Source organism: Sapajus apella, unplaced genomic scaffold (genome assembly GCF_009761245.1).
Source record: "Sapajus apella isolate SASKATOON/1434 unplaced genomic scaffold, GSC_monkey_1.0 scaffold41, whole genome shotgun sequence".
Classification (NCBI taxonomy): domain Eukaryota; kingdom Metazoa; phylum Chordata; class Mammalia; order Primates; family Cebidae; genus Sapajus; species Sapajus apella.
In genome coordinates, this window is record NW_022436981.1 from 13,602,535 (window position 1) to 13,619,178 (window position 16,644).

A 16,644-nucleotide genomic window follows, 5' to 3' on the forward strand; every position below is an offset into this window, starting at 1 on the left:
CACCATGTTGACCAGGATGGTCTCGATCTCTTGACCTCGTGATCCACTCGCCTCGGCCTCCCAAAGTGTTGGGATTACAGGCGTGAGCCACGGCGCCCGGCCCTTAAATGGCAAATTTTTAACAAGAAAATTCTCCTCAACCCAAACATACATTCATAGTAGATTTACTAAACATTTACTAAGAGTCTAACACTTAATTGCTGCTATGTGGGGTCATTTCTGTCTCAGCTAGTGCTGCCTACTGATCATCAGAACAAATGGCCCAAGGATCATACTGCGTATGATAATCTAGGCACCATGTAGACAACACATGAGGGATAGAAAATAAGATGCTGAAAAGCAAATGGCAAGGGACATGAAGATAGAGAAAGATGGAGACATAAGAGTTTGTGTCCTTTCCAGAATAAAAACTAACAGATTTACTTTTAACCTGAAATGTATGTATTTGTGGTAGCATGGACTTCTTAGGCACACAGGGATCAATTGTTACTCAAAATCTCCAAATAAATAAAAGTATATATTATTTATGTATATACAAGTCAAAGTTCCGTATTTGACCAAAATGAGAGCGAGGCAGTGGGGAAGGGAACAGAGCAAACCTAGTTCTGTGATCTTTCCTCACTAAAACATTTTAAATTAGTATATTGGACTTGTAGTTAAACTCCTTAAATTAATCTTAAATAAACTTCTATGTAACATAATTGTTTCATAGATAGAAACTTCATAGTCAAACATTTTGAGTATAAGTTTTATCATTCCAGATTTTGATCCAGTTTTCCCAAGAGACATATTCATATTTTGGTAGGAATGCTTGACATTGAATACTTTTCCTCAAAAAATTCTTAGCTCACCTGGATTGTGAAAAAACCTGAATTTACAGGATATTACTTAACTGCACATTCATATTTTCTAATCTGCATGCCTTTTCTAAGGTCTTCATCTAGGAGACAATACCCATGCAGATATATAAAAGATGCCACAGCTATTAGCATGGGGCTGAACACATTATACAAACATCGACTATATAGGGTTCCTTATCATTAAAAATATATTAATAACAAGTCCTACTTTATCAATTTCACAAAAGAAAAACTTGTACACAAGTAACTGATTAAAAGCGAACTGTATCTCCTAACCAATGCATACCTTTTTTCCTTGAATCCCAGGTAAACCCATGTATCCTGGTTCTCCTGGTGTACCCATTGCTCCTGGTTCTCCCTATGCAACACAGAAATTCCACAAAGATCACAAATCTACTGCTTATGAAAAACACTACTGTTTTTACCTCTACATATACCAATTTTTAAATGAATGGTTTAAAAATTTATTGACAGTGATTACTATAGAAATAGCAAACAATAAAATGTTTACTAGAATCCCAGTAAAATTTCTTGTATTTTTCTGTATCTTTTCCAGTTGAAAAATTCTGACAGCATTTCGTATTTTAAAATTTTGTAAATATGTGTTATTTTGTATGATACTTTATAATTTAAACAACAAACTAAAGTTGTAAAAATATAAACACAAGTATCTCTTTTTCATTTACCTATTTACTAACAATTTTTCTCCTTGAAACTGCTTTTTCTCAAATTGCTACTTTAAAAAAAGCTTATTTTCTTTTAAAAAAATAAGTAAATAGAAGTAATAAAAATTATTAACAATCTTATAACTCAATATTTTTATTTTGTTATATATTTTTTCTCTAACTCTCATAAACACACATATATAGTTACTGAAATGTGCTCATATATATGTATAATTTCATATCTTTTAATCTCTAAATATATTAATATTATAAAGTTCTAATTCTGCTATCATATATTTAATAACATAATTTTTAATTATGGAAAAGTATTCACCCATATTTATCAACAATATTTTATTTAATAAAATTCTTACTGTTAAACATTACAGTTTTCACAATTTTTATTTTTATAAACAATGCTGGAATGAACATCCTGGTAGTTAAATTTAATTACATGTATATATATTTATACTTATGGAATATTATTTTCTTAGAAATAAATTCTTGAGCTATTTTTCGGTACAGGGTGTATTACATGAGTTATCTTAATTCCATTTCTCTACTCTCCATCATCCTATAGGAATTGTCTTTTCTGAAATAAAGTTTTTTGTTTTAAAGTCTTAAATAAATTATTTCCAAGCATGTATTAATAATGTATTGACAATATTTAGGATATATTTGTAAGAGATGGAATATAATCCTGAATATGTTTCATGGTTCTGTTTTGTGTTTTACCATTAGTCCAAAACTCTACAACATCAACTAAAGATCACTCTTATTTTTAAAAGAAAATGAGGCTGTATTCTCTTTGCTGGCTGTACTTACTCCCTAGCTATCAAATCATTCTCTACATTTTTGAAGGTTGGAAGTGAATTAAAAATCCCAATGAAATAAACATCATCCCATGTTGTTTGGAGGAAACTTGCAAAGGCCATTGTGAATTCTAAATTAAAGATAAAACTCCCATAAGCAAAGAAAGAACAGTATCATTCATGAGAGTTACACATTCTTGTTTTCAGCTGTTTAAGAGAAGTCTATTCTCTGGACCAGAAAGTAAGCTCATATTTGCATACAATTTTACCATTTTTAGAAAAATTAAGCCAAAGTTTATTTTATGTCTTTATTATCCAATGACAAAATATCAAAAAAAACAAAAATGAAACCCTGTAATGACATTTTCATTTCAGGTACCTTAATTTCATGAGAAAGGTAATCCTTAATTTCCTGTATCTCTTAAAAGATATAAAATGTTGACTTTCTTAAATAATGAGGGGAATTTACATTATAATTTCTTTGAAAATATTTTCAAATGCATCAAAATTACCTTGAGCCCAGAAGCCCCAGGCATCCCTTGAATTCCAGGTTCACCTTTGCTTCCCTGTCAACACATCAAAAACATTTGAGTTTTTAAGAACACATTCTATCACAATATATCTGATATAGACACTTAAGGGAATATATTTAAAATAATTTTTACATTTTTAACTTTCCAATTATTTGAAAGTTAGACTGTATACATTAGACCTAATTATTAAGAAAAATTCTTTCAGGCAAGGAAGGGGTTCCACACATTCATAAGCCTCTCTTAAAACATGTATTAAAGCTGGTTGCTTCAAGTATAAGGAAGGAGAGCCAAATCCTTAGTGGCCAGCTCTGAGAAGTCCAGCCTCCACACTGCACAGGTGGGAGCCATGTACTTTAACAGCATCCTCCGGGCTGAGATCCTCATCATTATCCTGTTTTACTTTCTCAGTATGACTCATCTTCTGTACCAAACTGAAGGAAAGAAAAGTAGCTTCAAATGTACAATGGCTTATTTTGAAGAAGTGTGAATCAGAAAATGTTTAGTTTGTACTTTTTCAGGATTCCAGTGCAGTTCTTTCTAACAGATGTAAACTTGGAGAACGAGACTAAGTTGAAAGAGCAAAGAATGTAAACACAGAAAAAAAAATTGAATATAAAAAGAGAAAACAAGTCTGGTGGCTAATAAGGAGAGACTGTCAAATGCAGTCCTGGTTTTCAAATACTTTGATACCAGAAATCACAGCCTAATGTCTGGTAAAGCCCATAAGTAAACAGGATAGTGTGACACCTGGAAGGGGAGGAAAATAATTACCACAGCCAATTTGAGTTTACTAATCAATGAGGCAAACCAATGCCATTTTCAGCTTTTAAAAAAGTTTTTACAGGCTGCTCCTGGTAAGAAATACGTGATGATCATATTACATTTAATTAAAGCATTTAGCACATAACAGTGTTATTAAACCACAGAATAAGATTCCTTAAAATTTCTAATTTTATAAATGATTAAACTGAAACTCACAGACATGAGATTTGTTGAAAGTTATATGACTTGATAAAGCTAATATATCCTAACATTATTTAGATAATTTTTTTAAGCAATGGTGTACATGTGCAGGATGTGCAGGTTTGTTCCATAGGTAAACTTATGCCATGGTGGATGGCTGCACAGATCAATCCATCACCTCGGTATTAATCCCAGCACACATTAGTTATTTTTTATGATGCTCTACCACCCCTACCCCGCCCCAACTAACAAGCCCCAGTGTGTTGTTCCCCTCCCTGTGTCTATGTGTTCTCATTGTTCAGCTCCCACTTATAAGTGAGAACATGCGGTGTTTGGTTTTCTGTTACTGCCTTAGATTGCTGAGGATAATGGCTTCCAGCTCCATCCATGTCTCTGCAAAGGACATGATCTTGTTCCTTTTTATGGCTGCATAGTATTCCATGGTGTATACGTACCACATTTTCTTTTTCCAGTCTATCACTGATGGGCATTGGGTTCATTCCATGCCTTTTCTGTTGTGAACAGTACTGCAGTGAACATATGTGTGTATGTATCTTTGTAACAAAATGATTTATATTCCTTTGGGTACATACCCAGTAATGGGTAGATAACATTTTTTAAAACTGAAACATAGCATGGTAAAGCAGGCTTATGAATGTTTCTACAGTTATTTTTAGGTATTATAATCTAAATTCGAGGTTTTCTAAATATCTATCTCAGTTTCAGCCTCGTCTCTGCTCTACTAAATACTTTTTGTCTCACCCTAGAACTTCTATCAGTGATATTCACAGCACAAAAATAAGCTGACAAAACTAGTAGAAAGTAACTCACATACAGGTCAGTAAACTATGACCCATGGGCTAAGTTCAGCCCAATGCAAGTTCTTAAAAGTTTAGCCAGAAAGTAGCCACATCCCAAACCAGTTTGATTGGGTGTTGCCTGTGGCCAATTTTGCACTACAATGGCAAAATTGAGAGTTACAACAGAGTGTATGGCCCTCAAAGCCTAAAATATCTTCTTTCTGGACCTTTGCAGAAAAAGTTTCCAATACCTAATATAATGCATGAAAAAAATTAAAATGTTTCATTGAAAAGACTATATTTAATATGTATAATTTTAACATCTTGGAGCTATTTTTCTTGTACAAGCACAAGATGCAAAAAAACAACTTTAGAGTAATTCATGTAAAAATAAACAAACTGTGATACTGGAAATGTCCACTTGCCTACCCAGCCAAATCAGCAGAATCTGTGTAAGTGGAAGACAGCACAAATACACTGTTCTAAAACATTTTATGGGAAGTCCAACAGATTTAATTGACCTTCAAATAAGTATGAGTCAACAGTGTGGTATATCCAATTAAAAAAAATAAAAGCTGATGAAATTTTAGGCTGAGTCTTAAGAATTAGAGAAGCCATAGCACTGAAATCTCCTTTGACGTGATAAGAAAAAAAAAAAAAAAAGAATTAGAGAATCCAAAAGACAATGAGAGAGCCCACTGCGAACCAGTTAATAAGGGGTATTTTCTTACAAATGATCTTGAGAAACTGGAGAACTTCTGCTTAGAAAGCTCAGTCAGTCCAGTGTATTATACCAACTCTGTGTGCACCTATAGCTGCTGGAGCCCACAATACTCCAAGGATCCACAAGGGTCTGCCACTAATGGAGGAGCAGCTACATTTTCTCATTATTGGGCTCCCATGTCTTTTTTTCTCTCTCTTTTCTAAATACTTTAGAAATTAAAAGTAAAATAGATTAGGTAATCTAGTGATCTTATATGCCAGGGTCTATTCCACTGAGGCAATGCGTAGTCAAAGGTTGAATGCTTCCAAAATAGCAATTCCATCCCTTCCTTTTTGGAGGGTGTCCTAGAATCTATTTGCAAAATAAAATAGTTGGAAACAGTTTTTTGAGTTTCTCATCTGATCCTCTGATTCACCAAGAAAACAAAATAGTTATCTTACCACAGGATTATATACACCTAGAAAATGGTCAAATAATAACATTCAAAGAGTTTTAGTTCTACCTTGAAAATAACTAACCTCATATCCTAAATATATGTGTCAAGCTTGCCTTACTTATTTAAAATCTGAAAGTAAAGATAATATGCCCTACTCACAGGACTAATACAATTTACTACAAGGCACTTTATCTATATACATTCCACTAAATAAAAATACCAAAAAGAAGACTAGAAAACTGATACTGTAAGAGATATTCTTATTTATAACTATGAATGCTCTAGATTGGTGGTTTTGGCACTGAGCTCCAAGAGCTATAGTATTACTCAGTGGCCCCAAGATACCAAAAAGGGAGAAGTGGGCTGAGTAGCAGAGATTTCCGGACTCTTTCCAACATAACAGGATGAGCTTTACTTTAGTCTATTTCTTACGCTGAGCTTTTACAAATTTCATTCTTACAATTGATTTTTTTCATAGAATAAAAACCACATTTAAAGTACAATCAAGGTAGTAGTTAAAATTTCATAAATGGCCACTGTGATTACACAAAGTTCTCAATCTTGTTAATTTTATCATATTTACCTTAGATCCTGGCATTCCAGGCTGACCTGGTGAGCCATTGCTTCCCATTAAGCCCTACAATTTTAAAAAGGAATTTTAAGAGTAATTTAGAGAAGAATATTTAAAAATATTAAAACAATTTCCAGGTTATACATTCTCATAGTAATTAATTCACTAAATTATAATACAGTATTTGAAAATGTGTAATACAATATTCAGAAAATTACTCCCCCATCCAAAAAAATAATAAAAGTAAAAATCAAATTATGCAAGACAGTATGAAGGCTCACAGAGTGCTTATCATTCTATTGCTTACAAAGCCCACAAATAGCAAAAATGATTGGAGACTAGAAAAGGAAAAACAAAGAAAAGTTTGTCTTTTCTACACTTTTTCTTTTGATATGATGGCTAAGAATTAGATGTCTTCATAGATGTCATCTTAATTAACATTACTTATTACTTAGAATTCTATTATCTTGAACAATATTTTAAGAGTTTCATTCTAATAAATTATCTGGATAATCTTATAGTCTCTCTTCAACCTACAAAATGGCTGTATCTTTAACCATATGATTCAAAATAAGACAATGGTACTACTCTTTCAATTAGGGCTCAATTTAGATTCTACATTAAATACTATTATACATATTTAAAACACTTGGCAAAGGAAAGGGGATTCAAAAATCATTATATCATTAGAAAATACAATCTCAATACGAACCTAAAACAGACAATTTGATTTACAGATTAAAGTCAACATCACTTCTAGCAATAAAATTAGTATGGGGGGGAAAGTCTTGCACACATGTTAACACTGTCATAATTTTGAGTATCAGTTTCATATGCCCTCCTCACTCCTGAAAATTCTAAAATAATTTACTCTGTTTTAGGACCTTCCCATACTATGTCTTCTGTACATATCCTTTCCTCTTAGTGTAATAAGTTTGGTTTTTTTAACTAAAAAAAATCGCTGAGATTTAGACTTAATGGTATTTAGTATTTTAAAAATAATAGCTAGAATGTATGTTTTCTAATTTATCTACAGTTAGGGTACCTGATGTTGATATGGTTGGACAACTTTTTGAGAAGCTGGAGAAATCTTTACTACTTCAGAAAAATGGACATAGACGTAAGATTTTTCATACAACTAAAGGGAACTCATGGACCTGAAATATTTTCAGTGCTGTATCCTCTACATTTTTATTAACTCTTGAATATGAACTGGTAGGTAGTAACAACATTGCCAGCACTTTGATAATAATGACATCAACGTACAGGTATCCCTGGTGCTCCTTTTTTTCCTTGCTGTCCTGGAGGCCCAATTTCTCCCTAAAAAAATCAGATACAAATCAAAATTTTAAATTGTAAATTATCAGGTTTTTTTCAAGAAAGTTTCTGGCCAAAGCACATGGAATGACAATTGAATACCAATCAGCTTAACTTTTTCTGCTTTCTCTTCCACTGCTGTAAGGAAGGAACAAGGCAAGGCAAAAATTGGAACCAAACACCTTAAAGACCTTGACATAGAGTCTGAGGATTTACTGTCAATATTTTTATTATGACATTTGTAGTGATACTTGCCATTCTTTCAAAGGAAGACCTGACAGCTTAGATGGAGTTGGTAAGGTAAACAGCAGAAATAAAAAAATCAAGTGAAAAATTTTCCTATTTATCATAGAGTTTAAGAAATATGATAGGGAACATAAATTAATAAAGAAAAAATAGAGTAAAAAAATAACAGCATTAGGCTTCATCTTCTAAGGTTGTGGCTAAGTTCCCTAAGGAACCCTGTAAGTCCAGAACAAAAGCCCTAGAAGGATAATCCTCCGTGAGAGAGTGTTGATCTTCCAAGAAGTAGGAGAGGTATTGAAAGATGTCTCATTTTTAATGAAATATACTGATTTGGGGCTATAATTATGAGGATTTGAGCTATACAGAAACATTGCCAGAGACAGAATTGCAGGAACCAGGAAAAGTGGGAGTATCTGAGGGTACGTCCTCTGCTCTTAGGACACTGAATGTTGGCCAGTCATGGAAAGGAAGCAGGAATCTTCAATACCTATGATGACTCAGGACTTTCAAAGGGGGCTGAAATGGTATCCCTGACTACCGGCAGAAGGCAGGTCTTCCTTTCCCAGTTAGGCTGACAGGACACCCTCTAAATTAAGATGAAGCAATGAGCTCATGATAAACAATATAGAAAGAAGAGACAGCAAGCTACAGGGATGAGAAAAATAAATAATAAATAATAATGGAAACAATAAATAATAAACTGCAGACATTAGAATTGTTAGAAACAGAATTTAGAAATAGAAATGAGATTTTTTAAAATTAAAAAAACAGAATCATAAAAGACTATCAGTACTAAAAATATAACAAGAGACTTCAAAAACAAAAAGTTGCAGTTTAAAAATTATAAACTCTAAAAGTGAAAATTATGAGTGTTTATAATTTTTTTAAAGTATCAGCTGATCATTTAAACAGATGAGACAAAATAAAGAATAAGTAAACTATAAGATACATCTAAATCATTTAACTAGAATGCAAGATAATCAAACATATGGAAATATGGTAAGTAATGCTAAAAAGAGATGTAGAGTATAAAATTAGAAGATATAAAAAAAAATCTAACCAGAATTTCAGAAACAGAGAACGGAGCAAAGGTAATATAGAGATAATGGCTGATTCTTTCCAAAACTACTGGAAATAATTCCACAGAGCCAGAAAGCAAACTGAAATCCCAGCAAGATGAATAAAGAGATATAGATATGTCTATATATATTGTAATGAATTTGAAGAACACCAAAAACAAATAAAATACCTTAAAATGTTCTAAAAGGAAGATATAGATCACTTATAATGATAATTAGAATCACAGCAGACTATTCACAGTTAACAATGAAAGCCAGAAAACCATAGAAGAAAAATCTTCAATTTATTAAGAGAAAATAATTGTCAACCTTGAGTTGTACAGTCTACAAAATCGTCTTTCAAAATGAGCAAAATAAAGAAGTTTGCAATTAAATAAAACCTGAAAGTTTATTACCAACATCTGTACTAAAAAGACATTCAAAAATGTAGTTAAGTAAATTAACTATAAAGATTTATACCATGATTATCTTAGAGAACAAAATTGAAAAGGATTCATATAATGTAAATCTAGATTAATATTATCTCTATAAAACAACAAAACAATATATGCAAATTTGCAAAGCCGAAACAACTTCTAAAATTATATTGTATTCGAAAAATTAACTGTTAGCACAAATGTAAAAATATATTCTATGGTAGACAAAAATGCATTAAATGTGCAGATCCAGGCACAAAGCTAACTCTCACGAATACTCACCTTTTGGCCCATTAATCCTTGGCTTCCAGGAAATCCTGGGATTCCCTAAAAGCAAATAAAATCAATTTTTAACTTACAAAAAGTCAAAGACTTTATCATTAAAGAAGAATCAGTCACAATTGGAATTTTAACTGGTAAATAACACATATTTTCAAATGTATGCATATTATAATATTGCTAATTATAATAATCCAATTTGGAAAAGACAAATTATGAGATACAGCATTATATGAATTTTACTGATACTTAGAGCTTTAAATAAAGGCTTTTTGAAAGAGAAACCATGAGGAAATTAATCTCAGTTCTTGTATCATTCAACACATGAGTGAAACAATTAAAAGGATGCTTCATTTGAACACATTCTTATATTATTCATAATGAATCATGCAAGAAAATCTGTTAAATGAAACAAGCTTTGGTTTAGCACAACAGTTCCACAGGCCCTCACTGTTTCACCACCTAAGTTAAAAATTAATGTAATGAAACTATTTCCTCCAACCTGAGCCTTGAAATATCCAAGAACCTAAATATTCAGGTAAAAAAAGGCAATCTTTTCTCTTAATATTTCCCTTGCTGATGCAGTCACGAAGAATATGAAGACCACAGTTTGTAAAGAGACAGAGAAGTAGAGGTCACTCTTTCACATGGCTGAACCCAAATGCACATGTCTCTAGCAACATTCAGAGAAAATTAATGTTAATTCTATCAAGAATAAATTTAGCATATTTATTAGTTGCACAACAGTTCTATTGTCTGTCTTTTCATGTATTTACCCAAAATGGTCATTTATCACACAAAACAAGCAGTGATTGTGCTAATGAATTTTTGTTTCTTATTCAATTTTCTTAGCACCTTTTAAAGTGACATTTTAGTTGAAATAATTAACAAAATTTATATTAATATGTATGTATTGACAATGAAGACAAGGAAATTGGGTCATATCCGTGTGACTTGGAAAACCCTCTGCACTAGCAGGACTTCCAAAGGAAAGCAGGACTCTTCAGTACATCAGGGCAGGTGGCAGAGCTGCCATTGTCAATGAGATCAAGTGTCTTCCATGACAGGAGGAGTCTGCCATTATTTTTATTTTCACATCTTGCACTTATAAATATAGCCTTTATTGATCAATGTTCTAATCACAATTATAGGGCAAGACACAAGCACATAGTTCTAGTTTTAAAATCTGAACTTGAATCATACACTGGAATTCAGCCTATTTAGCTCAATTCTGTTTGCCACTTCATTATACCCTTTGCTGAGAACAAAAGTGGTATGTGAGCAATGACTACCAACAAGGGACTCACAATCTAGTTGAAAACACAAGCTTTATAAACATAAGTAGAGAATAATATAAAAACAATATAAATTCCTTAAAGTAACAATACAAAACGTGATTGCAGTACACCTAATAAGCACTCTAAAAAATAAAGTAAAAGTAAAATCACTGAGTTATGACTATGAAATGAATTATATCTTCTTAGGCAGAAAATGCATATTCTCAATGCAATCAATTAAGATAAACATTATTCAAAATAAGTGCCTCCATTGCAATGAACCACAATTTGGCGTGAAACCACCCAATGACCTCCTCCCATTCAAATACCCACACGCGCATGAAAATTTGCTAAAAGTTCAGATTAATTCCTGAATTTAACTAAAATATGTCTGTAAATTCTTCTCAGAAGTAAGGTGACTATACATTGTTCTATGCCGGAAAACTGGTACAGTTCGGTCACTGTAATAACCTTCGCCCCCAGAATTCCTAAAGGGTACATGCGATTACCAATAACTGTATCAGACCTGAGAAGCTGAATTTCTTACTAGTCTTTTATTATTTAAAGTTTTCATGACTATTCAAGTCCCTATGCCCTTACACAATCGTGATGTTAGCAGGAATTAGTTACAGATATCCTAAATCAACTTCTGTTTCTGAAGCCAATCCCAGTGTCAGCTAGTTCACATCCTTTTCCTGGAGACTGACAGTTATACCCAGGTTTCCACAAATAGCACATTGGCTTCCACCTCCTCAAAGCCCCTGAGAGCCCATTTCCCCACTGTTTACTCCCTGGATTTGATTTGATACTCCCTGGACTTGATTTGACACATTATTTCAATATATTTGATACTGAGATTATTTTGGGGAGATTCCAGATTAAAAAAATATTTCTTTTCTTTTTGTTCATCCTCTCAAACTGGTCAAAAATTAACATACATTTCATAGATATGTAAAGAAGTCCTACTAGATACTCTATGTCCAATTATACTAAGAATTATTACTTCTTTTACAGATGGATACCAAGTAAAAATATATAAACACTATACAATATCAAAAACAAAATGTAGATCTGATTTATCTAAGGAATTCTTGGCAAAACTAACATAATACCACAAGCATGAACAGAATACAGGTTATTGTGAGAGAGGTTAACCAGAGAAACTGAAATCATTCAGTACTATATTAGTTAATAAAATTCTCCAAGGTAATATTTTCCTGGGCTCCCAATAGGTATATTGGAATTGACTAAACTTTGCCAGTTTTACATTAGCAGTAATATTATCCAAAAGTACTTGAAAGTTACTAGTTTGCTGATCCCAAAACATTTAGTGACAATTATTTTACAGAGCAAATGTGTTTCCAAGGACGCTATTTTCTATTTCACTGTGGTTTGGGTTCAGGCAACTGTGATAACGTCCAAGTAAAGACAGAAAAAAGTAAGAGTAAATGGACGTATTTCCTCTACTTCTGTGATTTCAGTTTGTCTTTGAGGAAGAGCAGAAAGTCAACCAGAAAATCCTGCATAATGTTGTGGTTAAAGAATGTTGACATAAAAAACATTCTAGAAGCTTCTCTGTAACCATTTAAACCACTGCTGTACAACAAACACGTTGTTAAGAATAGAAATATGTACACCAGAATAAAGAGTTTGACTTCTACTTCCTAGAGAATACTTTGTAATGAAGGGAATATGTCTATGACAATATTATTTAGAAAAGGCAAAATATCACATTATTCTCCCCATATGAAATGAATTTATTTACTTTATGAAATTAGACCATCTTAGATCAAATTTGTTTTTAAGTAATGCAATATTTTCAATTCACTAAAAAAGATCTAATCCATTAATGGTATTTTTATATTAAAATTATCTACCTTTCTACACAAATGGTAGATATATTTAATATCATTCAGCTATCACAATATCAGAATAATGTTTTCTTTTACTATATCAAGAAGTGATCTATTCATTCATAAAGATTCAATGAAGGAAAAATTCCTGTGTTTAAAGTATCTTTCTCATTAGCTAAAAAGATTACAATATGATTATCAGTAAAGAGCATAGTAGAAGCTGTATGAATCAGCTAAAAACATAGATGCTGCAGTCAGCCAGCCCATGTCCTAATAGCTGCTCCACTCCAGACAAGTTATTTAAACTGTAAAATCTCTGAATCCCAGTTTTCTTTATGGGGAAAATAATAAAACCTATCTCATATAGTTGGTACATTCTATCAATTAGCTTTCACAAGTATTTAGCTTGGTGTTGGCACCATAATGAACAAATTTTTATAAATGTCTCTTCACAGCTCCTCCCTGACCTTTGAAAGTTGTGAAATACTTGAAGTCAATTTTTTTCCATGTCTCTACATTTTGCCCTCTTTCTCCATCTTGAGGCTTTTGCATTTTTTGTTTTGTTTGTTTTTGTTTTGCCCTTCTACCTTGCTTTTCCCTACTTTCATTTCCAAAAATGTCCATTCTATGTAGGATGATGCTAGCAATCTAAAGTTCCCCACTGGGGGGCGCCAACAAGTAGGGATTGACAACCCCCCCACCCCCACCCCCCCATTCAATACCTTTTCATGTTTGGCTGATCTTGGTTACAGAGCAGTAATACTATACTATCATGACTTTTGCTTTTTAAATATCTTAAATAATTCATCACTATCTTTTCAGAAAAAAATGACCAAGAGTAGTAAACATATTTGTAGTTGAATCCCCCAATGTTTTTCAATGCTTTTTTCCCCCCATAACTGTCAGGCCATTATGAATGATTGACAACAGATTATTCTGTGGTAAGGTAACTATAAGGAGAAGTAACTTACAATCGCAGTTGCCAGGCCTAAAAGAAACCAATATACAAGTACTTGCAATAAACCCTTGATAAGGAAATGACTGGTTTTCTATTCCCATATTATGCTGTAAATAATCTTTAAGGAAAAAAAGAAAATCTAAGAATGTTGGATGAACTAATTCACCCTGGCCTGTAGACCAGGGCCCACTTGGGACTGGACCCAAAGTACCCAAAGATAAACAATTTACATAGAAAATACTTTAGCCAATAATTGTAGGCTATTCATGTTTATAATAAAACAGAAAGTGTCACAAGTTTCACATTATAAGCTACAAAAAAGAGAACAAAGATATCATAGGAAGAAAGAGCCATTTGGAGGCTGTTTTTTCTTTTTTTTTTTTTTTTAAGATGAAGTCTCGCTCTGTTGCTCCAGCTGGAGTGCAGTGGCTCAATCTTGGCTCACTGCAAACTTACAGGCAACTTTGAAGGCTACTCCCAGTAACTTGCTTTTTTCCACACCTAAAGGCATTTCTACATTTTTTAAAACCAATAAAATAGTCTGAACAATGTTACTGTTGCAAAAGCATCCTTTTCCTGGACAAGACAAAAATCACAAATTCTTAACAAATAAATAACAAACCTGAAAACTGAGATGAGGAGGAAGACTATCTGGAGAGGAAAGGAAAGGATTAAGAGATCTGGGACCCCTGTCACATGATAGGAGAGTCATGTAGCCACCAGAGCCCAAAGGGTCCAGAAAGACAACACGCCTTTATATCAGTAAGTAAAATGCATATGAAATACACCTATGTGTAAAATAAAAACAAACAAGCATGTTTGTATAGACATATGCAAAACTTAAAGTCAATTCCATTTTGAAAGAAAAAGTTCCAAAATAATACTAGAGTTGTCCTAAAATGGGCTCTGATCCTCTGAAAGCCTCAAAGTACAAACTACATTTTTGGGGGGATCCTTTTTTGTTACTATATCATTCAAACCAAAATATGGTCAATTTCTCATTAAGGAGAAAACTAAAAGTGGATTTTTCTAAGACGTTTATAACTCACTTGGTACTGAATAGAAGTTAAATCTTTTCCAGAGAAACCTGGAAATTTTACTAATTTTTTTGAAATCTTACATATGATAGAGATAATCATGCCAAAATATTTTAAAACACCATTAACCCTCCCCCCCAAAAAAAAAATGAAGTTAGTTTGATAAAGAAAACAAGCTGAGTGAATTTTTAAACTTAGTTAATTATACAATAAAAATAACTAGGTATTTGAAAATTATATCTAATTTAATATCTTCTATATCTTTTACTTATAACCTCTTATTTTTGAAATATATATGCTATTCCATCTAAATCTCTGTACTAGTTATTGCATAATACAGCCCATTGTGAATTTTATGTTTATATAAGGTATATCCCATTTTCCTATAAAAAATAATGAAATGATAGACAAGCATTGACTAAAGTAAAACATTTAAAGAAAAATTTTTTTCTATTGATCCATAACAAATTACCACACTTTTACTGCATTGAAACAACACAAATTTATTATCTTACAGTTCTGTGGGTCAGAAGTCCAGCATAGGTCCCACAGGGCTAAATTTCTAGGGTCAGCACTCACTTCTGGAGTCTCTCGGAAATAATCTGCTACCTGCTCATCCAGGTTATTGGCAGAATTCTGTTTCTTGCAGCTGTAGGACCAACGTAGCCATTTTCTTACTGGCTATAAACTGAGGTCCATTTCCAGCTTCCAGGAGCCAAAACGTTCCTTGGTTTACAGCCCCAAGGAATCTATCCTTCATTTTCTCTATCTTCCAATGAGTCAGGTCCTTCTCCAGTCACATCTTTTTGACCGGCTCCTCTTCTGTATTTTTCTGCTTTTGATTACTCATGATTAGACTGGGCCTCCTTAGATAATCTGGAATAAAATTTCCATCTCAAGGTCTTTAACCACATCTGCAAAATCTCTTTGCTGTGGAAAGTAACAGGTTCCAGGGACTAAAATGTGAGTATCTTCAAGGAGACAGTTGTCATATTTTGCCTACCACAGAAGTATTATCTAATATCCAAGGACCAGATAATTTTTATGTAATTTAAATTCCTCCAAGGCATTAAAAGGGTGATCAAGTAAATTCAAATTATGAAACCACTAATACTAAGTCAATAATACTTGAAAAAGAAATCTACAAGCTGATGTGATTTGTTAAAATAAATGTAAATGGACTTATTATAAGACTAGTAAGTTAAACATAGCAGCATGGCTAAGTAGAGATTGTTTCAGGGGACAAGAAGTGTCCAATATAAAGAAATATATCCATATAATATACAGTACTAATGACATCCCCATATTAACAATTTAGAAGGAAAACACAAAAAATCATCTCAAAAGATACCAAGAAATTCATTAAAAATTTGTCATGCAGTATTTGTGATAACTCCCAATAATCTAGGACTAGAGCTAATATTTGAAACCAAAGTCTGAATCAATCAGAAACCAATTGTAAACATCATACTTGGTGAAACATTAGACATTTCTACTTAAAGTCAGAAATAAACTATTGTCTATACTTTAAAACGGTAGTCCCACTTACAGGAATATATCCCTTAGGAAAAATATTGCCTTAGTATGCAGACATAGATATATAGCATTAATAACAGAGATTAGATTGATTTATAGCTATGCTATGAATGAAATAAGAGAGATTTTATATTATGTCTTATAACTTTATATGGTAAATGCTCATATTATAAAGTTAAATAAAAGTTTCAGTGGATCCAATTTGTTGTTTAAAAAATTGTGTATGTTCTTACGTATTTGTATATGCAAAGAAAAAGTCCAGATGTTATCTCATTAAATGAG

General features: G+C 32.5%; 1 protein-coding gene across 4 annotated transcripts in view; it reads right to left on the reverse strand.

The window, feature by feature from the left end:
• Nucleotides 1-16,644, reverse strand: part of COL21A1 (collagen type XXI alpha 1 chain) — a 191,111-nt gene that overhangs the window by 11,062 nt on the left and 163,405 nt on the right. For all 4 annotated transcript variants that reach the window (XM_032299751.1, XM_032299750.1, XM_032299752.1 and 1 more), the window contains 5 exons: nucleotides 9,705-9,749; nucleotides 7,631-7,684; nucleotides 6,377-6,430; nucleotides 2,850-2,903; nucleotides 1,147-1,218 (listed from right to left, as the gene is read on the reverse strand). In XM_032299751.1, the coding sequence (XP_032155642.1) occupies nucleotides 1,147-1,218; nucleotides 2,850-2,903; nucleotides 6,377-6,430; nucleotides 7,631-7,684; nucleotides 9,705-9,749 (279 nt within the window). The remainder of the gene's footprint in view (nucleotides 1-1,146; nucleotides 1,219-2,849; nucleotides 2,904-6,376; nucleotides 6,431-7,630; nucleotides 7,685-9,704; nucleotides 9,750-16,644) is intronic.